This window comes from Dromiciops gliroides, chromosome 2 (assembly GCF_019393635.1).
Source record: "Dromiciops gliroides isolate mDroGli1 chromosome 2, mDroGli1.pri, whole genome shotgun sequence".
NCBI classification, from domain to species: domain Eukaryota; kingdom Metazoa; phylum Chordata; class Mammalia; order Microbiotheria; family Microbiotheriidae; genus Dromiciops; species Dromiciops gliroides.
This window is the reverse complement of record NC_057862.1, coordinates 663,368,352-663,391,548: the sequence shown is the minus strand read 5'-3', so window position 1 is coordinate 663,391,548 and position 23,197 is coordinate 663,368,352. Positions and strand designations below refer to the sequence as shown.

The window sequence follows — 23,197 nt, the reverse complement described above, 5'->3', positions numbered from 1 at the left end:
CTCCCTCCCTCCCCTCCCTCCCCAAGATAGCAAGTAATCTCATATAGGTTACATATGTACAATAACATTAAACATATTTCTGCATTAGTCATGTTATAAGAGAAAATCAGGGTAAAAAGGAAAAACCTCAGAAAAGAAAAACAACAGCACCAAAACCAAAAGTAATAGTATGGTTCAATCTGCATCCATATTCCACAGTTCTTTTTTTCTTTTTTCTTTTTCTGGATTTGGAGAGCATTTTCCATCCTGAGTCCTTTGGAACTGCCTTGGACCACTGTATTGCTGAGAAGAATCAAGTCTATCACAGTTGATCAACACGTAATGTTGATGATACAGTGTACAGTATTCTCCTGGTTCTGCTCATCTCACTCATCATCAGTTCATGCACATCCTTCCAGCTTCTCTGAAATCCACCTGCTCATCATTTCTTTCTTTCTTTTTTATTGAATAGTATTTTATTTTCCAAAATATATGGAAAAACAAATTTTAACATCAATCTTTTAAAACTTTGTGTTCCAACCTCTCTTCCTCCTCCATTCCCACCCCCCACCCACTAGAACTCAAGCAATACAAAATAAGTTATACATGAGTAGTCATAGAAAACATTCCCACATTAGCTAGGTTGTAAGAGAAAACAGTCAAAAAACCCCAAAACTTCAGATTGAGGAATTGTCAGAGGAAATTTTTTTTAAAAATGTGTTTCCATCTGTTTTCAGATACTATCAGTTCTTTCTCTGTAGATGGGTTGCAATTTTCATAAGTCCTTCAGAGTTATATTGGATCATCACCTTGCTGAAAAGAACCACATGCTTCCTAGCAGATCATCTTACACTATTGCTGTTATTTTGTATACAGTACATTTCACTCTGCTTTAGTTCATGTAGGTCTTTCCAGATTTTTCTGATAGTATCCTGTTCATCATAACCTGTATATAGTACCTTAAACTTGACAGAGAATTTTCTTCATGATAGCCCAGCAAAGTAGGTACCATATGTTTTGCCATTATAATCAATCATCATAACTATTTCCCTCCATCCTATTAACTTCCCATGATATTTACTCTATTTTCTATCTTCTTTTAACCTATTCCTCCTCAAAAGTGTTTTACTTCTGACTGTCCCCTCCCCGGCTGGTGCACTCCCTTTTTTTCACCCTTCCTTCCATATCTTCTTCCCCTCCTACTTTCCTGTAGGATTAAATAGATTACTCCTCCCAATTGGGTGTGAATGTTATTCCCTCCAAGAGCCCACTCTGATGAGATTAAGCTCTTTGAGGTAATTCAGTGTTCTAAATTTTTCTTCCTCCCTCCCTCCTCAACCCTCCCTATGAAATCAAGCAATTCAATATGTCATACTTGTGCAGTAATGCAGAACACCTTCACCTTCCTCAAAAATGTTTTGCTTTTTACTGTTATCTCCCCCAATCTGCCCTTCCCCCCCCCCCCCGTCCCCTCTTCTCCCCCCCCATCTCCCTCCCCTCCCTCGGGGCAAAAATATATTACTATACCTACTTGAGTATGTATGTTAGTCCTTCTTTGTGCCAATTCTGATGAGATTAAGGTTCACTCAATCCCCAACTCCTTCCCCCTCTTCCCCTCCCCTCCAAAGGCTTTTTTCTTGTTTCCTTCATGTGAACTACCTCTCCCCAGACCATCTCTCCTCTTCCCCCTCCCCCAGTCTATTCCTCTTACACCTCAACCCTATTTTAAAGATGTCATCATGGGTTAGTTAGGTGGCACAGTGGACAATGCACCAGCCCTGGACCCAGGAGGTCCCAAGCCCAAATCCAGCCCCAGACATAGGACACCCCACCCTGTCTGCCCCACAAAGAACAAAACATAAATGCTTTACAGATATCATCCCTGCATATTCAGTTCAGACCTGTGTCCTCTGTGAATTCCTTACTGAGATAGTTCTTATGAGTTTGAAGTATTATCTTCCCATGTACGAATATAAACAGTTTGATCTTTTAATATCCCTCATGAACTCTTTTCCTTGTTTACCTTTTTATGCTTCTTCAGGGTCTTGTATTTGAAAGTCAGATTTTCTATTCAGTTCAGGTCTTGTCATCACAAATGCCTGAAGGTCCTCTTTTTCATTGAAATTCCATTTTTTCCTCTGAAAGATTATGATTAGTTTTGCTGGGTATGTGATTTTTGGCTGTAGTCCCAGTTCCTTTGCCCTCTGGAATATCATATTCCATGTCCTTCGGTCCTTTAATGTAGAAGCTGCTAGATATTGCTTTATCCTTATTGGAGCTCCACAGTATTTGAATTCCTTTTTTCTAGCTGCTTGCAATATTTTCTCCTTAACCTGGGAGTTCTGGAATTTGGCTATAATATTCCTGGAGGTTTTCCTTTTGGGATCTTTCAGGAGGTGATTGGTGGATTCTTTCAATTTCTATTGTAGCTTCTGCTTCTAGAATATCAGGGCAATTTTCCCTCACAATCTCTTGGAGGATGGTGTCTGTGGTAAAAATTATTTGTGGTAGAGACAGCTTTTGAAAGACCTCCCCTTTTGGGGGAGAAAAAATTGAATGCTCCCTGAAGGGAGGTTAGAAGTCACTTCCAGAACATTAGCTCTTGAGTCACTTCTGGAACGCTAGTTCAACCTCTGTCTGGGGACTGCTGTCCTGGTGGCGCATGTGCAAATTTAGACTGGTGTGCTGTTCAGGTGTTGGGTGAGTTACTTACAGAAAACCCTAAATTCCTTTGAACTAGCTTAATAGAAAATGGTCTGGGGATTGCATAGGCTAAGTTTAGAGTTAAGAATATCTATCTGTATTTCTATTTTCCTATTTACTTATCTTTGATTTTTATTCGTTTCACCTTTGTTATTTAATTCCCAAGCAGTAAAATCTGATCCTTTGTGAACTAAAGCTTAGAGGTTCCATTCTTATTGGCCTAGGAGAAATATCTAAAAAGGGCAGTTCAGAGGGGAGGGTTAAACCTAAAAGGTCCGTCATATTTCTGGGACCCCAATATTAAGGCGAGTCACCAAACACTCTATACATCAAATTTTGGTCCTCACATATCTAAGCTCTTGTTTTGGTCATGGTTTTCAGGTAGTCCAATGATTTTCAAATGATCTCTCCTAGATTTATTTTCCAGGTCAGCTCTTTTTCCAAGGAGATATTTCACATTGCCCTCTATTTTTTCATTCAATTGGATTTGCTTTACTGTGTCTTGGTTTCTCATAAGGTCAGTAGCTTCCATTTGTTCAATCCTAATTCTTAGGCAATTCTTTTCATCAGACAGGTTTTTAATCTACTTTTCCATTTGGCTTTTCAAACTGTTGACTTTTTTCTCATGACTCTCCTGCATCGCTCTCATTTCTCTTTCCATTCTTTCCTCCCTTTCTCTACATCTTCCTTCCATTTCTCCTACTTTTTCTTCAAAGTCCCTTTTGAGAACTTCCATGGCCTGAGGCCACTTCATATTTTTCTTGGAAGCTTTGGATGTTGGAGCTTTAACCCTGTTATTATCTTCTTCTTCTGAGGGTGTACTGTGGTCTACCTTTACCCCAGAGAAGTTTTCGATGGTCTTCTGCATTCTCTGCCTACTCATCCTAGTTTACTATTTCTTGGATTTTAACTCCTTCTTAAAGTGTAGCGCTGCTTCCAGGACACACTGTTCATGCTACAGCATGGCCCAGGAAGTGATTGGACTTCTTCTCAGCCTGCCTGGCTTATGAGTAATCAGTCACTTTCTATTTGACCTGGAAAGAGAAGTGTAATTGAACTCTGATTTTCTATGGTCAGAAGCTTGGCATGTTTGTGCCCTCCCCCGCTGGGCAACCACCACTCAATTCAGCCCACTGGTTCAGACCCAGGGCGCTTTGCCCTAACTCCAGCAGATAATGCCTCCACATCACCCTGGCCTACTGCCCAACCACCTCACCAGTCCATGATCACAGCCTCAGAAGCTGCTGGTGCCGAAAACTCTGACAGGTACTGGAAGCATTGTCCATAGCTGGGTCTGGACTGTGCGTTGAGATGTTCAACCTGATCAGTAGGTGATTGGAATTGCCCTCTTTTGCAGAGAAATAGTCTCACTCTGTTCTTATGGGTATTAGGCTGCTCTGGGTTTTGTTTTTTTACCACATTATTTGGGCATGAGTGGACAGGTTTATCTGAATATTGTGGGAGTCATAGCCTCTCCTCCACTATTTTGGCTCCCCACCTCTCCTTCTCATCATTTCTTATAGCACAATAGAATTCCATTACATTCATATACCACAACTTGTTCAGCCATTCCCCAATTGATGGGCAGCCCCTCAATTTCCAATTCCTTGCCACCACAAAAAGAACAGCTATAAATATTTTTGTACATGTGGGTCCTTTTCCCCTTTTTTATGACCTCTTTGGGGAAAAGACCCAATAAACACACATTATATCTAAAAGGTTTTTCTCCAGATTGAATTCTCTGGTGCTAAGCTGTGACCTAAGTCTGAAAGCCTTCCCCAATACATTACAATTATAAGGTTTTTATCCAGTATGAATACTCTGGTGTCACATGAAATCTGAATTCCAAAAGAAGCCTTTTCCACATTCCTTACAAACAAATGGTTTTTCTCTAGTATGAAGTCTCTGTTGTTGAGTAAGCTGATGCCTCAGTCTGAAAGCTTACCCAGAATAATTTCATTCATAAGGCTTCTCCCCAATATGTATTCCCTGATGTTGAATATATTGTTTCTCCAGACTAAAGGTCTTCCCACATTCATTACATATAAATGTTTTTTCTTCATGATGAATTTTCTGATGCTGAGTAAGCTGTTCACTTGGTCTAAATGCCTCCCCACAATGATTAGATTCATAAGGCTTCTCTCCAGTATGAATTTTCTGATGCATGGTAAGTTTTGCCCTCTGTTTAAAGGCCTTCCCACATTCATTACATTCATAAGGTTTCTATCCAGTATGAATTCTTTTATGTCGAGTAAGTTGTATGGTATAGCAGAAGGCTTTTCCACATTCATTACATTTATAAGGTTTCTCTCCAGTATGAATTCTCTGATGTATATTAAGTTCTGAGTTATAGCGGAAGGTCTTCCCACACTCTTTACATTCATAAGGCATCTTTCCAGTATGAAATTTCTTGTGTTTATTAAGTGATGGCTTGCTAACGAAGGTCTTCCCACATTCATCACATTCATAAGGTTTCTCTCCAGTATGGATTGTTTGATGCCGAGGAAGCTCTCTCTTCAGTCTGAAGGCCATCCCACATTCATTACATTTATAAGGCTTCTCTCCAGTATGAATTTTCTGATGCATGGTAAGTTTTGTCCTCCGTCTAAAGGCCTTCCCACATTCATCACATTCATAAGGTTTCTCTCCAGTATGAATTCTTTTATGTCGAGTAAGCTGCATGGTAAGGCGGAAGGCTTTTCCACATTCCTTACATTCATAAGGTTTCTCTCCAGTATGAATACTCTGATGGCGAGGAAGGTCTGTCTTCAGTCTGAAGGCCTTCCCACATTCGTGACATTGATAAGGCTTCTCTCCAGTATGAATTTTCTGATGCAAGCTAAGTTTTCTCCTCAGTCTAAAGGCCTTCCCACATTCATTACATTCATAAGGTTTCTCTCCAGTATGAATTCTCTGATGTAGATTAAGTTCTGAGTTATAGTGGAAGGTCTTCCCACACTCTTTACATTCATAAGGCATCTTTCCAGAATGAATTTTCTTGTGTTTATTAAGTGATCGTTCACTACTGAAGGTCTTCCCACACTCATCACATTCATAAGGTTTCTCTCCAGTATGAATACTCTGATGGTGAGAAAGCTCTGTCTTCAGTCTGAAGGTCTTCCCACACTCATCACATTCATAAGGTTTCTCTCCAGTATGAATACTCTGATGGCGATGAAGCTCTGTCTTCAGTCTATAGGCCTTTCCACATTCATTGCATTTATAAGGTTTTTCTCCAGTATGAATACTCTGATGGAGAGGAAGCTCTGCCTTCCGGTTGAAGGCCTTTCCACATTCATTACATTTATAAGGTTTTTCTCCAGTATGAATACTCTGGTGTCGCATGAAATCTGAATTCCAGAAGAAGCCTTTCCCACATTCCTTACAAACCAATGGTTTTTCTCCAGTATGAATTTTCTGATGGTGAGTAAGCTGATGCCTCAGTCTGAAAGCTTTCCTACAATAATTACATTCATAAGGCTTCTCCCCAGTATGTATTCCCTGATGTAGCATACATTGTTTCTCCAGCCTAAAGGCCTTCCCACATTCATTACATACAAAGGGTCTTTCTCCAAGAAGAATTTTCTGATGCTGAGTAAGCTGTTCACTCGGTCTGAACGCTTCCCCCAAATGATTAGATTGATAAGGCTTCTCTCTAGTATGTACTCTCTGGTGTTGAATAAATTGTCTCCTCAATCTAAAGGCCATCCCACATTCATTACATTCATAAGGTTTCTCTCCAGTATGAATTCTTTTATGTTCAGTAAATTGTACAGTAAGGCGGAAGGCTTTTCCACATTCATTACATTTATAAGGTTTCTCTCCAGTATGAACTCTCAGATGTCGATTAAGTTCTGAGTTACACTGGAAGGTCTTCCCACACTCTTTACATTTATAAGGCTTCTCTCCAGTATGAGTTTTCTGATGCATGGTAAGTTTTGTCCTCTGTCTAAAGGCCTTCCCACAGTCATTACATTGATAAGGTTTCTCTCCAGTATGAATTCTTTTATGTTGAGTAAGTTGCATGGTAATGCGGAAGGCTTTTCCACAGTCATTACATTTATAAGGTTTCTCTCCAGTATGAATTCTCTGATGCTGAGTAAGTTGTATCCTCAGTCTGAAGGCCTTTCTACATTCACTACATTCATAAGGTTTTTCTCCAGTATGAATTCTTTGATGTTCAATAAACTGTGTTATGTAACGGAAGCCCTTCCCACATTCCTTACACGTATAAGCAATCTGTGCAGTACAAATTCTTTGATGCTGAACAAGTTGTGTGCCCACTCTGAAAGCCTTCCCACAATCATTATATTTGTAAGGTTTTTGTCCACTGAATTCTTTGCTCTCTGAAAGGAAGAATAAAGGGCTGGTTAACCCTGTCTTTTTGCCTTTTCCCAAGGTTTCTAGTTGATAAAAAGTTTGTTTTAGAACTATTCTCTAGCCTTCCCACCTGAGGGCTAGTCTCAGTAATCTTTTAATATGGATTATAGTTTTTCTTATGTGAAAACATTATGACTCATAGTTATCAGAGTTAACTTATTTAAAGGTACTGAATTAAGATGAAATTTCCTAGAGGTATGAATAAGCCCTTATTCTACTGTAAATCAATGACATTTGAATGGAATAAGGAAATGAAAGACTATCAATAAAAAAATATATACCTTTAAGAGCTTGTAAATACATCTTTACCTTGTGAGGTGAAAATAGGAAAGAAATAGAACAGAAAGAACAAGAAGAGTCAATGAAATTATAGAGTGAGGAGAAATAGAAGAGTCATCAAGTAAGGAGAATAAAGAAGAACTATAAGGAAAAGGGGAATCATATGAAAAAACTGTTGTCATAGATTTCTACTAAAAATCCAACATATCTGATGTGCAAAGAATTGATTCCAATTTGTAAGGGTGAAATCCAATGTCAAAAAGTATCAAGACATACAAGTATTTTTCATTCGAGAAATTATTAATAGTTACTACCTGAAACATTACACAAACTCAAGTGATTAAAGGAGTCAAAATGAAACTATTTGGATATATCAACAAATTCTCATCTGATTAGCAAAAAGATACTTTAAAATGAAAACAAATTTGGCAGTTATGGTGAAATAGGTATTTGTTAAGCTGCTGTTAACCATTTCTCTAAAAAGTAACAGGACTTTAAGCTAGGGCTATGAACTATTCATATCCAGTGATCCAATGATCCCCCTACTAGGTTCATATCCTCAAAATTTTACTGAAACTAAACAAAGATCTCTCTCAAAAATGTTTACAGCAGTTAGGTTTGGAATAGCACGATACTAAAAATATATAGGTTCAATGATAGGCCTATGGCTAAACAAATCCTGTCATATGAAAATATCACTGTGCATTTAAAAACATAATTTCAAAGCATAAAGAAAAATAGTATAATATATAACATGACAAAATGAAGAAATGTTAATTATGTTATGATTAAATGCTTTAAAAAGTAATAGCAGCAAAGCAACATAAACATAAAAACCATACAAAAGAAAATATCAGGAGACTCAGAAAAAAAAGGCCATATTGTTAATATTTTAAGTAATGTGTTTATTTCAAAAGGGAACTGAGGCTTAAGAATATCTGCATAAGATAAGATGATCTTCAAAGAACAGAAGAGAAAACCTACCCTGTACTGAGGCAAAAAGTTTCTTCGAGAGTAGAAGTATATGGGCAGCTAGGTGGTGCAGTGGATAGAGCACTGGCCCTGGAGTTAGGAGGACCTGAGTTCAAATCTGGCCACAGACACTTAACACTTACTACCTGTGTGACCCTGGGCAAGTCACTTAACCACAACTGCCTCACAAAAAAAAAAAAGAGAGAGAGTGGAAGTATATGAGTAAATAGATGCATAAAAAAGTAATTTCTTTTTTAAAAAATCTTAGCTCTTTTTACCATGACCTTGTTCAACATTTTGTAAGAACTTAGGGGTGCAGAGCCAAGATGGTGGAGAAAAAAAACAGGGATTTCCCTGAGCTCTTATCTAAACCCCTCTGAACAACTTTAAATAATGCCTCAAAACAAATTCTGGGGGAGCAGGACCCATAAAAGGATGAGGTGAAACAATTTTCCATCCCAAGACAACTTACAAAGTTGGTAATGTAAAGAATTAATTGTTATCTGAGGTTTTTATTACCCCATCTTTTGGCTAGAATTAAAAAAAAAAACCTTGGCGCGCTCGCTGGCCTGGAGCTCTGCAAACCGCATTGCTCCACCCACTGGTTGTAGCTGTAGCCATGGCACTGGTACCTCATGTCATCACCACTCACTGATGCCTACATGGGCCTGGCAAAATTATGATTGGAAACCCAGCGATGGCAGTCCTGTGACTGTCGAAGTGTCCAGCCAATTGGCTGGGGGCTGTGTGTGGCCAGCCTAGGATCTGCTGGGAAGAAGGGAGATTTTTCGCCATTCTAGCTGGTAGCTGGAAGGCAACAGGACGCTGCTGTGTGTTCTCAGCTGATTCCTGGGCGGTTGTGTTGTTCAGGTTGTATAATTTCCCTTTCCCCATTTTATATCCTTTCCCTTAATCCTACTGTTCCTGTTTGTGTTTTTTTAAGTTCATTCTTGTGAAATAAATCCTGCTCTGTTTTGAGAGAGGCTGTTGGTCTCCTTCCTTGCCCTGATATTGTAGCGAGCCTCCTAGCTAACACTCCCCAATTAAAAAATGGTACCTACAGTTTTGGCGGGCCAGCCAGGAATTGATTAACCTACCAAATTTCTTAAACTCAACCCTCCTCCCCCTTATTTGGCCATGAGTCACGAGTGGTGATGATGTGAGGTACCAGCACCATGGCAACGGCTACAGTAGGAAAGGTCAATTGCATGATGGTGAGAAAATATCACAGTCCAGTGTAAGCTGCATCAGTGCAAACCAACCCCAAGAACCAGCAGTAGGCCTTGGGAGCAAATGAATCAGTAGCAGCAGCCACTGCTGTTGGAGCTCTCAGCACAAAGATAAGAAGGGGGTCAGAAAAATGGTCAGATAATTAAAAGGGTTTCTTTTCTGGCACTGGGGGCAGAACTCTGTTGCATTTGACTGGGGCATGGCAGTTCCAAGGAGGAACACTAGCACACTAGAGCTTTCGGTCACAGGGAACCTGGACACAGTTCCAAGCCATAAAAGAGTACTTATGGTTGCTCACAGACCATTCACTGCATAGTATAGCAGAGTAGCAAACACCTCTCCCCAGATAATACCACCTTAGAAGAATAAAAACATTACCGGTCCCCAGAATGACCTTTGGAAATAGCTGCATAAAAAATCTAAAGCTTGGAAAAGTGCCCCTTCTCCTCTGGAAGCAGACACCCCAATTTGGCAGAGTTACAAGTCAAGAAACAGACAGGAAAAAACAGAAAAGAAATCTGAAAACCTCATTGCCCTTCCCCCCCCCAAAAAAAAATCAAGAGAAGAAGAAAAATTGGAAGTGAAAGGGAAGTGATGCAAGAAAACCATGAAAAAAAGTCAACAGCTTGGTAAAGGAGGCACAAAAAACACTGAAGAAAATAACACTTTAAAAAACAAAATAAGCCAAATAGTAATAGAGGTACGATAATCCAATGAGAAGAATGTCTTGAAAAGTAAAATTGGTCAAATGGAAAAAGAGGCACAAATACTCCTGAAAGAAAAGAACTCTTTAAAAAGTAGAAATGACCCAATGGAAAAAGGTACAAAAGTACACTGGAGAAAATATTTCCATAAAAGTTAGAACTGGGCAAGTGGAAGCTATTACCTTTATAAGACATCAAGAACCAATGAAACAAAACCAAAAGAACAAGAAACTAGAAGAAAATGTTAAATATCTCATTGATAACCATTTTGTAAGAACTTTGACCTAAAATGACCAACAGAGCTATACTTTAGGATTCATCAGCTTGATTTTGATGTAGTCACCTGGGCAGCTGCTTCTTGGGATATCTGTCTCTGGCATCCAGAAGGCTTCCTTTCTTTCCATTAGGGAGATGACATCTGGTTTGGAAACTGCAAATCCTGTTCATTGAAAAAGAACAGCATGGAAACCTGTGAATTCTATCTTAAAATAAAGGATTTAAATACTCCATCCTACCCTTAGTAGAGAGGTGTGGGAATGAGAATGCAGAATGCATCTTATATCATCAAAATATGTCACTGTTTATGTTAGCTGATTTTATCTGAAATTTTTTTTCTCTTTTTTAATCAGGGAGTGTCCAATACGCAGGTTGGAGAGAGCAGCAGCATTTTTCTTAGGTGGAAGGAGAACTGACATCAACTCAAACATCCATGAAATTTAATAAAACACAAAGCTAGCTTATGTGTGCTCTTTTTGGGGGACAAAACAGTAGGCATGCTGGAAGACTTCAAGGATGGTACAAATGACCACTGAAGGATAGTCTATATTATGTGAGAATGGGTTACGGGGTAGGCCTTGGGAAAAAGAAAACACTGCACACACTCCCAGCTTAGACAATGGGAACACTTTGAATATGAGATGATACCTCCACTGGGATTAAACAGAAAATCTTAGATTTGAAACAACACTGTGAGTGAGATTTTCACCACCCCTTAGATATAAATGATTTAACTGTGATAATAATCACTATGAGATAAAAGGTGATTCAATCTGTTTAAGTATTCTCTAGATATGTACATTGTTTCTCTCTGTGCATATTTCAATCTTGTCATTCCATGGACCATATCCAATGTTCTTTGACTCTATTTCAGCTGTTCAATATGGGTTATGTAACAAACAGCTTTGTTGTGATATGCCTTGGTCCATTGTGGTAAACCACAAGGCTAAACATAGTAACTTATAAGCTGAAGAAAGCAATCAGCATTGAGAATCATGACAATGTTACTATAGAAAGATAATGTTTTTAACATTGTTAGGCTATGTCCCATTTGTGCAGAACTGGCAAGCCACCAGCCAAGATGAGGCACCCCTCAAGCTCATTTTTATGTTTATGTGTATACTTTTTCTGAACCATCAGCAATATGCTCTAAAAGAGTTGGTCCTATAAAGGGTTAGGGTGTATTGCTTTCAAGTATTCATAGCAGGGTATAACTACCATCTCCCGGTACTGCTCAGGGTCTTTGGGTCCCAGACCTAAGACCAGCTTTATTGTGAGACAGATACCCTCTCTCAATAAACCTATTTTCTATGGCTTAGAGACTCTATTGTTTCTTTACTTTGTTGGACTTAGCAGTTTTCAGGACAACAAAAAATCAATAACTCAGTTTCCATTCATACTAAGCAAAGACTGCTGAAATCTTGAACGTCTTCACAATATATATATCAAGACTCCAAAGGGAGAGCTGTTCTTACCCAAAGAGACCAGGTTGCTATAGTTCTCCATCATCACATCCCTGTACAACTTTTTCTGAGACAGGTTCAAATGTGCCCACTCCTCCTGCGTGAATTCCACAGCCACATCCTGGAATGTCACTGATTCCTGAAACACCAAAATGTTTGGGTTACCCAGGGTTAGCTATGATTGTTCCAAGTCTGAATGTCAAGTTCTTGACTCTATGGATTATTTCATTCATTTATGTGAAACATAGTATAGTGCCTGGTACTGTGCAAACAGCAGGCATTTAAGAATTACTTTCCTATTAGACTGTAAGCTCCTTGAGAGCAGGGGCTATCTGTGCCTTCCTTTGTACCCTCAGCATTCAACACAATGCCTGGCACATAGCATGATGCTTAAATAATGCCTATTGTTTTAGTGGTTCAAATGATATCAGTTTTACAACCTGTACCTATGGCTCCTACCTTTGCACTCTGAGCTCAGGCTGTAGTATGCCTAATCTTTTTCTACTTGCTGAAATGAAACAGTGAAACATCGCTATCATGAGGCCCCAAGTCTTCTCTTGCAGGCTAAACGTTCTCAGATCCTCTGACCAATCAGCATGACCTCTTCACCACTCTTTTGAAAAAAAAAATAAATTTTTTCCCAATTACAAGTAAAAACAACTATTAAAGGAATTCCAGTGCCAAGATGGCAGAGTGAAGAAGAATCTTCCTAAAGCCCTCCTGAATTTCCCTAAAAACAACATTTTAAAAAGCCAAGGAACCAAATGAGGACCAGGGAAGCAGTTTACCAGCAAAGCAGGAAAACTCAGTCTCACTGGCATGGGAGTGTAGGGCTGAGGCCCAGTTAAGGGCACCAACAAGGCACTAAGCCCCAGAACAAGAACCTTGGAACACTGCAGGAGCAGAGTCCAACTCTTATATAAAAACACAAAGTCAAAAAATAGATAGAAAAGATGACCAAAAAACAAAACAATAACAACAACAACAACAACAAAAAGAACTTGACTCTAGAGTTATTCGGGTGACAGGGAAGATCAGGGCACAAATTTTGAAGACGACAACAGTGTCAAAATGGCAACTTGTGAAGCATCAAAGAAAAATATAAATGGGCCTAAGTTCCAAAAATTACTTCTGGAAGAGCTTTTAAAAAGTTTTAAAAAACATGTAACAGAAGTAGAAGAAAAATTAGGAAAAGAAACTGGCCTAATGCAAGAGAATCATGACAAAGCAGTCAACACACTGATAAAAGAAACACAAAAGATGAAAAAAGACAAACAAAAATTCACCAAAGAAAATAACTCATTAAAAAATAGGACTGGGTGGGACAGCTAGGTGGTGCAGTGGATAGAGCACCGGCCCTGGAGTCAGGAGTACCTGAGTTCAAATCCGGCTTCACACACTTAACACTTACTAGCTGTGTGACCCTGGGAAAGTCACTTAACCCCAATTGCCTCACTTAAAAAAAAAATAGAACTGGGGAGGGGGCAGTCAGAAGCAAAACACTTTTGAGGAGGGCAAGGGTGAAAGAAGATAGAAAATAGAGTAAATATCATAGGGGACAGAATAGGATGGAGGGAAACAGTTAATAATAGTAACAGTGAAAACAATTTATTTATAAATGTAGTTTAGTATTAAAAAAAAATAAAGATGAGCAGGATGCTATCAGAAAAACCCAGACAGACTTGCATCAGCTGATGCAATGTGAAATATACTGTATACAAAATAACAGCAATACTGCAAGATGATCTGCTGTGAATGATTTCGTTATTTTCTGCAATGCAATGATCCAAGACAACTCTGAAGGTCTTATGAAAAATGCAGTCCATCTACAGAGAGAGAACTGATGATGTCTGAATGGAGACTGAAGCATAATTTTTTTTTGTTTGTTCCTTTTTCTGAAGTTTTGTTTTTGTCTGTTTTCTTTCAAAACCTGGCATATATGGAAATGTTTTGCATGACTGCTCATGTATAGCTTATACAGGATTGCTTGAGTTCTTCAAGGGGGGAAGGGAGGGAGGAAGAGAATTTGGAACACAAAGTTTTTTTAAAAACTTGATGTCAAAATTTGTATTTACATGTAATTTGGGAAAAATAAAGTTCTAAATGAAAAATAAAACTGGACAAATGGAAAAAAAGGTAGAAAAATTCACTGAAGAAAATAATTTCTTAAAAATTAGAATTGGCAATTGGAAGCTAATGACTCCATGAGACTTCAAGGAAAAATACAACAAAACAAAAAGAAGAAAAAAAAAGAAACTGAAACTTCTCATTGGAAAAAGAACTGACCTGGAAAATGAATCCAGGAGAGATCATTTAAAAATTATTGGACAAAAAAAAATCATTGGACTACGTGAAAGCCACCATCAACAAAAGAAGTTGGACAACCTCTTTCAAGAAATTATCAAGGAAAACTGCACTGACAGAACCAGAGGGCAAAACTGAATTTAAAAGAATCTAGCAATCACCATCTGAAAGAAATATTCAAAGGAAAATTCCCAGAAATATCATAACCAAATTCCAGAGCTCCCAGGTCAAGGAGAAAATAATATAAGCCACCAGAAAGAAATAGACAAATATCACAGAACCACAATCAGGACTACACAGGATTTAGCAGCTTCTACATTAAAGAACCAAAGGGCTGTGACTATGACATTCTGGAAGGCAAAAGAGTTAGGAATACAACCAAGAATCACCTACCCTGAAAAACTGAGTATCATCCTTTGGGGGTAGGGGATGGGGAGAATGGACATTTAACAAAATATAGTATCACTCTTTGCAGATGATATGATGATATACTTAGATAATCCTAGAGAATCAACCAAAAAATAGCTGAAATAATGAATAACTTTAGCAAACCTGCAGGATACAAAATAAACCCACATAAATCATCAGCTTTGCTATAAATTAACAACATTCAGGAGAAAGAAATAGAAAGAGAAATTCAATTTAAAATAATTGAAGATAACATAAAGTACTTGGGAGTCTACCTACCAAGACAAACCCAGAAACTATATGAACATAATTACAAAACGCATTTCATACAGATAAAGTCAGATCTAGAAAATTGGAAAAATATTTTCACTTGGGTAGGCCAAGCCAACAACAACAAAAAAGACAATTCTACCAAAATTAATCTATTTATTCATCACCATATAATCGAACTACCAAAACCCTATTCTACAGAGTCAGAAAAAATGGAAATAAAATTCATCTGGAAGAACAAAAGATCAAGAATGTCACAGGAATCAATGAAAAAAAGTGAAGGGGGGCGGCTAGGTGGCACAGTGGATAAAGCACCAGCCCTGGATTCAGGGGGACCTGAGTTCAAATCCGGCCTCAGACACTTGACACTTACTAGCTGTGTGACCCTGAGCAAGTCAATTGCCCTGCAAAAAAAAAAAAGTGAAGGAAGGTAGCCAAGTTGTAACAGATCTCAAACTATATTGTTAAAGCAGCAATTATTGGTACAGAAGAGTTCCAGGGAACTCATGATAGAAGAGGATCTCCAAATCCAGGGGGAAAAAAAAAAAGAAGTATAGATGCTGAATGAACCATACTATTTCTTTTGTTTTTGGTGCTGATGTTTTTCTATTTTGAGGTTTTTCATTATTGCTCCGATTTTTCTCTTATAACATGACTAATGCAGAAATATGTTTAATGTTATTATGTATATATATAAAACCTATATCAGATTACCTGCTGTCTAGGGGAGGGGGGACAGAGGGGAGGGAGGGAGAAAAGTCTGAAATTGGAAAGCTTGTAAAAACAAAAGTTGAGAACTATCTTTACATGTAATGGAAAAAAAAATAAAATACTTTATTAATAAAAAAAAGCAGCAATTATCAAAATAATTTGGTACTGCTAAGAAATAGAGTTCTGAATCAATGGAATAGGTTAGATACATGAGACATCATAGTAAATGACCATAGTAATCTTGTGTTTGATTAACCAAAATATCTAAGATTTTGGAACAAAAACTCTCTATTTGACAAAAATTGATAAGAAAACTAGAAAACAGCATGGAAGAAACTAGTTATACCTCAAAACCATACACCAAAGGTAAAAATGGATATATGATTTGTACATAAAGGTTGATGCCATCAGCAAATTAGGAGATCATGGAATAGTTTACCTATCAGATCTATGGAGAAGGGAAGAATTTAAGACCAAACAAGATATAGAGCATTATGAAATGTAAAACAGATCATTTTGTAGTATTAAAAAGTTTTTATACAAACAAAACCAATGCAACAAAAATTAGAAGAAAAGCAGAAAACTGGGGGGAATTTCACAGCAGGTATCTAACAAAGGTCTGATTTCTCAAATACATAGAGAACTGAGCCAAATTTGTAAGAATACAAATCATTCCCCCATTTATAAATGGTCAAAGGATATGAACAGGCAATGTTCGAACAAAGTCATCCCTAGTTATATTAAAATGCTCTAAATGTCTATGGATTAGAGAAATGCAAATTAAAACAAATCTGAGATACCACCTCTCACCAATCAAATTGGCTAATATGACAAAAAAGGAAAATGATAAATGATAAATGTTGTAGGAAAACTGGGACACTAATGCATTCTTAGTGGACTTGTGAATGATCTGACCATTCTGAAGAGCAATTTGGAACTATGCCCAAAGGGCTATAAAACTGTTCCTACCCTCTCTTCCAGCAATACCACTGCTAAGTCTATACTCCAAAAATGGAAAATGACCTATTTGTATAAAAACATTTATAGCAGCATTTTTTGTGGTAGCTAAGAATTGGAAATCAAGGGGATGCACATCAATAGGGAAATGGCTTAACAAGTTATGGCATATGATTGTCAAGGAATATTATGGTGCTATAAGAAATGACAAGCAGGATGATTTCAGAAAAACACAGAAAGACATACGCTACCTGATAAAATGTGAAACAAGGAGAACCACGAGAACACTGTACATAGTAACAGCAATACAGTGTGCTGAAGAATTGTGAATGACTTGGCTATCGACAATTTTGGGGCTCTCCATCCCACTTCAAAGATCATCATTCTTCATTTGAAAAAACTAAAGCCAAGTAAGATTTTAGCTGTTTAGCCTTCTCAGCCACCCTTATTCACAGTCCTCACCAAGCTCTTCCTTGACTCATCACTTGCTTGCCTCCAAATCACATCTGTTTGGTTGTGTTTTGGTTTTATATATATATATATACACACACACATAAATAGTATTGCTGAACCTTTAATTACACAAAAAAATAGTTTTCAACAAATATTTTTTCTGAAATTTTGGCTTTCAACTGTTCTCCTTCCTTCCCTCCCCTTTCTTTAACAAGATAGCAAGAAATCTAAAAGAGACTATACATGTTAAACACATTTCCACATTAGTCATGTTGTGAAAGAAACAGCAAAAGAAAAAAAAACACGAAAAAACCAATCACAAAGTGAAAATACTATGCTTCAATATGCATTCAGACTCCATCTGTTCTTTCTCTGGATGTGAGTAGCATTTGCCATCATGAATCCTTTGGAACGGTCTTGGATCACTGTACTGTTAAGAAGAGCTAAATCTATCATAATTGATCATCACACAATGTTAGTGTTACTATGTACAATGTTCTCCTGGTTCTGCTCACTTCATTCAGCATGACTTCATGTGTCTTTCCAGGCTTTTCTGAGATCCACCTTGCTTATCATTTCTTGTAAACAATAGTATTCCATTCCATTCATATACCACAACTTGTTCAACCATTCCCAAATTGATGGCATTCCCTCAGTTTCCAATTCTTTGCCTTCACAAAAAGAGCAGGGATAAATATTTTTATACATGTAGGTTCTTTCCCCTTTTTTATTATCCCTTTGGGATACAGACCTAGTAGTGGTACTGTTGGATCACAGGGGGTGTACAGTTTTACTGCCCTTTGGGCACAGTTCCAAATTGTTCTCCAGAATGGCTAAATCAGTTTACAACTCCACCAACGATGTAGTGATATTCCAATTTTCCCACATCTTCTCCAACCTTTTTCATTTTCCAATTTTGTCATATTAGCCAATCTGATAAGTGGTAAAGGTAACACAGAGTTGTTTTAATTTGTGTTTCTCTAATCAATAGTCATTTAGAACACTTTTTCATGACTATAGCTTCAATTTCTTCATCTGAGAACTGCCTGTTCATATTCTTTGACCAATTAGCCATTTGAGAATGACATGTATTCTTATCTATTTGACTCAGATCTCCATATATTTGGGAAATGAGTCCTTTATCTGGAACACTTGCTATAAAAATTATTTCCCAGCTTTCTGCTTTAATTCTAAGCTTGGTTGTGTTGATTTTGTTGGTGCAAAAATTTTTTGATTTAATGTATTCAAAATCATCCATTTTACATTTTGTAATGATCTCTAGCTCTTGTTTGGGCATTAATCCTTCCCTTCTCCATACATCTGATAGGCAAACTATTTCTTGCTCTTCTAATTTGCGTACGGTACCATCCTTTATGTCTAAATTATCGACCCATTTTGACCTTATCTTGCTATATGGTAGGAGATAACAGTAGATTTTGTCAAAGAGAGAAGCTAGAGTCTTTGAATTGATCAAACAATAGATTACTATAGTCACTGACTATTGTGTCTCATATAACTAATCTATGCCACTGTTCTGTTACTCTGTTTTTTAGCCAGTAACAAATAGTTGTGAAGACTGCCACTTTATAATATAGTTTTAGATCTGGTACAGCAAGGCCACCTTCCTTTGTATTTTTCTCATTAATTCCTTTGATATTTTGAACTTTTATCCTTTCAGAGAATTTCATTATTTTTTCCAGTTCTATAAAACAATTTCTTTGGTACTTTGGTTGGTATGGTACTGAATAAGTCAATTAATTTAGGCAGAGTTGTCATTTTTATTATATTAGCTCAGCCTACCCAAGAACAACTGATATTTTTCCAATTCTTTAGCTTTTACTTTATTTGTATAAAAAGTGTTTTGTAATTCTGTTCTGATAATTCATGAGTTTGTCTTGGCAGGTAGACTTTCAATTATTTTATACCATCTACAGTTACTTTAAATGGAATTTCTCTGTCTCTTGCTGCTGGGCATTTTTCTTCATATATATTGTGGCTGATGATTTATGTGGGTTTATTTTATACCCTGCTACTTTGCTAAATGTCTTAATTATTTCAAGTAGTTTTATAGTTGATTCTCCAGGATTCTCTAAGTATACCATCATATCATCTGTAAGGAGCAATAGCTTTGTTCCTTGAATAACTATTCTAATTCCTCTAATTTTTCTTCTTTTCTTGCTAAAGCTAATATTTCTAATATAATAACGAATAACCATGATAATGGACATCCTTGTTTCACCCCTGATCCGATTGGGGTAATGTTTGCTGACAGTTTTAGACAGACACTACTTATCATTTTAAGGAAAGCTCCATTCATTCCCATTATCTCTAGTGTTTTTAATAAGGGTGCTCTATTTCATAAAAAGTTTTTCTGCAAATAATGAGAAAATCCTATTTCTCTACATTTTCTTGTTAATATGATAAATTGTGATAATAATTTTCCCAATATTGAACCTGCTCTGAATTCCTTTTATAAAAACAACCCAGGGGCAGCTAGACAGCACAGTGGATAGAGCACTGGCCCTGGATTCAGGAGTACCTGAGTTCAAATCCGGCCTCAGACACTTAACACTTACTAGCTGTGTGACCCTAGGCAAGTCACTTAACCCCAATTTCCTCACAAAAAAAAAAAATAAAAACAACCCAGTTTAGTGTATGATCTTTGTGATACATTGTTGGAATCTCTGGCTAATATTTTCTCTAAAATTTTTGTCTTAATATTCATTAGAGAAATTGGTTTTGTTATTTTATTTCCCTGTTTATGCTATCCCTGGATTTTGTTACCAAAACCTACTTTGTGTCAAAGAAAAAAATTGGTTGGATACCTTTATCCATTTTTTTTTTCAAATCATTCATAGGGTATTGGAATCAAATGTCCTTTAAAAGTTTAGTAGTGGGGGCAGCTAGGTGGCACAGTGGACAAGGCACCAGCCCTGGATTCAGAAGGACCTGAGTTCTAATCTGGCCTCAGGAACTTGACACTTACTAGTTGTGTGACCCTGGGCAAGTCACTTAACCCTCATTGTCCTGCCCCCACCACCACCCCTTCCCCCCACAAAAAAAGAATCAACTAAATAACAAGTTGAAACAATAAAGTTTACCAAAGTTGTAGGATACGAAATAGACCCACATAAATTATTTACTATTTCTATATATTACCAAAAAACCTAGCATCAAGAAACAGAATGAGAAATTCCATTTAAAATGCCTGCAGACACCATAAAATACTGGGGAGTCTCTCTGCCCAGACATACCCAGGAACTAGATGAATATAATTTAAAAAGACTTCTCACAAAAACAAGGGCAGATGTAAACAACTAGAGAAATATTTAGTGCTCAAGGGTAAGCAGACAACTCTACCTAAATTAACTTATTCAGTGCCACACCAATCAAATTACCAATTAATTTTTCTCTGTACACCTAGGAAAAATAATAAAATTTATCAGGAAGAACAAGAGGCTAACAATATCAAGGGAATAATTTGTTTTAAAATGCAGAAAGGCGGGGCACCTAGGTGGCACAGTGGATAAGGCACTGGCCCTGGATTCAGGAGGACTTGAGTTCAAATCCAGCCTCAGACACTTGACACTTAACCCTCACTGCCCACCAAAAAAGACCTAGATAGGTAAATAGATGGATAGATAAAAATCAAAATAAAAATGCAGAAAGGCAATCTAACAGTATCAGATTTTAAACTATATTAAAAAGCAATAATCATCAAAACGATCTGCTGAGGGCAAAGGAATACAGTAGTTGATTAGTGGAGTAGTTTAGGTAGAAAAGATCCAGAAATAAATGACCATAATAATCTAGTGGTTCAAAAATCCAAGGATCCAAGCTTTAGGGGGAAGAACTCACTATTTGATAAATAGCTGGGAAAACTGCAAAGCAGTCTGCAAAAACTAGGCATACACCAACATCGGACAAGGTAAACAGAGATAAGGTCAAAATGGGTACATGAATTAAACATGAAAGATGATATCATGAGCAAAGTAGGAAGAATTTACTTGTCATGTCTATGGATAAGAGAAAAACCTGTGACCAATCAAAAGACTAGGAAAATCACGGGATAATATGCATAATTTTGATTACATGAAATTTAAGTTTTGCAAAAACAAAACCAATGTAGCAAAATAAAAAAGCAAGTAGGAAAATAGAAAAAGGTTTTACAGCAAAATTCTCTAATGAAGGCCTCACTTCTCAAATATATAGGAAACTCAGTCAAACTTATAAAAGCCATTCCCCAATTTAAAATAAAATAGCTCAAAGGTTATGAAAAAGCACTTTACAAAAGAAAAAATCAAAACTATCAATTGTCCAATAAAAATATCCTAAAGCACTAAGAGAAATGCAAATTACAACTGAAACATACCATTTCATAATACTCAGATTAGCTAAAAGGGGGTGTCAGAAACACCTGGAAAATCTTGTATGAACTGAGGCAAAGAAAACTGAGCAGAATCAGGAGAACATTCTGTACAGTGACAGCAATACTGTAACAGTGATCATCTGTGAAAGACTTACCTACTCTGATCCAGACAAAGATCCATGAAAATTCCAAAGGATTCATGATGAAAAATGAAGAGAACTGAGGAACTTTTCCTGCAGATTAAAGCATTTTTTCCCCTTTGCAACATGGCTAATATGGAAATGTTTTGCATGACTTCCCATGCATAATGTGGACTCTTTGGCTTGCATTCTCAGTGGGTGGTGGAGGGGCTGGAGGGTGGGAAACAATTTGGAACCCCCAAATTGTTGAATGTCTTAAAAATCAAAATAAAGGTAAGGTAATTTCTTTGTAAAGGGAGGATAAATAGGTGACTTCTATATTATCTTTTAACTCTAAATAGATGATTCTGTGATGCCCACAGTTTCTAGGGCTGTCTACCAAAAAGAAATGTATCCAATGGTCTTCAAAGTGACAGATAACTCAGGAAAGCAGCAGTCCCCACTTACCCTTCCATTCCTGGTTGTCAGGAGCACAGGAGCCATTCCCTTGCGCAGTGAAAGCACCTATTGGAGAAGAGCAGAGGCCACAAGAGGCCAAGGTTCTGCAGAGGAAAGGAGAATCGTGAGAAGTCCAGCTCAAGCTCTCTGTGTCCCCTACTCAAAGGCTAGAAATTCTCACTTCTCCAGTGGGGGGTGGGGGGTGGGGGTGGAGGGTGCAGGAGATGCAGGAGTGGGCCTGGTGCGGGGCGGTGGAGGGGGGGGTGGCGGTGACTGGTCTTTGGAAGACCTTCCCCCTTAGAGAGAAACCAGGATGACAGACAGACAGAGGGCCCTGATGGCTCGGCCAGCAGAGGAGGCTTCCTGGAAGAAGTGGTACCCAGGAGGTGATCTGCAGCGAGAAGAGGATGCTTCGAGGGAGGGACAAGGCGACAGTGAAGTCTGGGCACGGACACAGAGGTGACACTTTCAGGAAAGGGAGCGCCCGGGGCACCAGCTGCATCAGAGGAGGCTTCCCGGAGGAGGTGACAGCCAGGAGGATGCGGGGAGGAGGAGAAGCCCAAGTGAAAGCGGGGCCCAGGACCAGACATGGAGCAGGAATGGACGAAGACCTGAGGCCTGACTGGGCTCTGGAGTCCAGGGCTGTCTGCGGCCTGATAGGAATCCGGCTCCGCCTCCACAGCCCGCCGGCCCGTCCCCACCACTTGGCCGCCTTGGTGCTATGGGGGGGCCCCTCAAGGGCTTTCTGGGGGACGCTCCCCAATGAGACCCCGATGCTCCGACCCTGCCGCACCCCCGCAGCTGGCCTCCAAGTGCGCGGGCGCTGCTGTTGGATCCTGCTGACTCTGCTCCCACGGGAAAAGAAAACACCTGCAGTAACCATGGAAGAGGCTGAAGGAGGACAGGCGGAAGTGACGTAAAGGCCAGGCCATATTCTTTGGGAAAAGCTCCCCAGGTGAACAAGGCCTTCTGGGAATCGTGGTCCGGAGGCTTCTGCTTCTGCTGCGCATGCTATGAACTTGGCCCCTCCCGCGCCTGGAATGTAGGCCTGCCCCGTCCCTCCCGGCCTTACTTGCCTTGGAGCCCCGCCCCTCCCTGCCAGGTAGTTGGCACAGTGGATAAAGCACCAGCTCTGGATTCTGAAGGGTATGAGTTCAAATC

General features: G+C 38.5%; 1 protein-coding gene across 1 annotated transcript; it reads right to left on the bottom strand.

Moving 5' to 3' along the window:
• Nucleotides 1–3,386: 3,386 nt before the first annotated feature.
• LOC122741061 (zinc finger protein 850-like) lies at nt 3,387–22,215 on the bottom strand. The gene is made up of 4 exons (XM_043984125.1): nt 22,046–22,215; nt 11,999–12,125; nt 10,591–10,686; nt 3,387–7,028 (listed from the first exon to the last, which is right to left on the bottom strand). Exons 1-4 carry the CDS (start codon nt 22,079–22,081, stop codon nt 4,906–4,908), a joined length of 2,382 nt encoding a protein of 793 aa, XP_043840060.1. The 5' UTR covers nt 22,082–22,215; the 3' UTR covers nt 3,387–4,905.
• Between the last annotated feature and the right edge of the window lie 982 nt (nt 22,216–23,197).

Excerpts from the sequence above, each read along its gene's own strand:
- LOC122741061 (XM_043984125.1), bottom strand. The coding sequence starts at position 22,081 with ATGGCTCCTGTGCTCCTGACAACCAGGAATGGAAGG. Across the intron at positions 12,126-22,045 it reads TGACAACCAGGAATGGAAGG|GAATCAGTGACATTCCAGGA; the intron begins GTAAGTGGGGAC and ends TTGGTGTTTCAG. Across the intron at positions 10,687-11,998 it reads TAGCAACCTGGTCTCTTTGG|GATTTGCAGTTTCCAAACCA; the intron begins GTAAGAACAGCT and ends TTCAATGAACAG.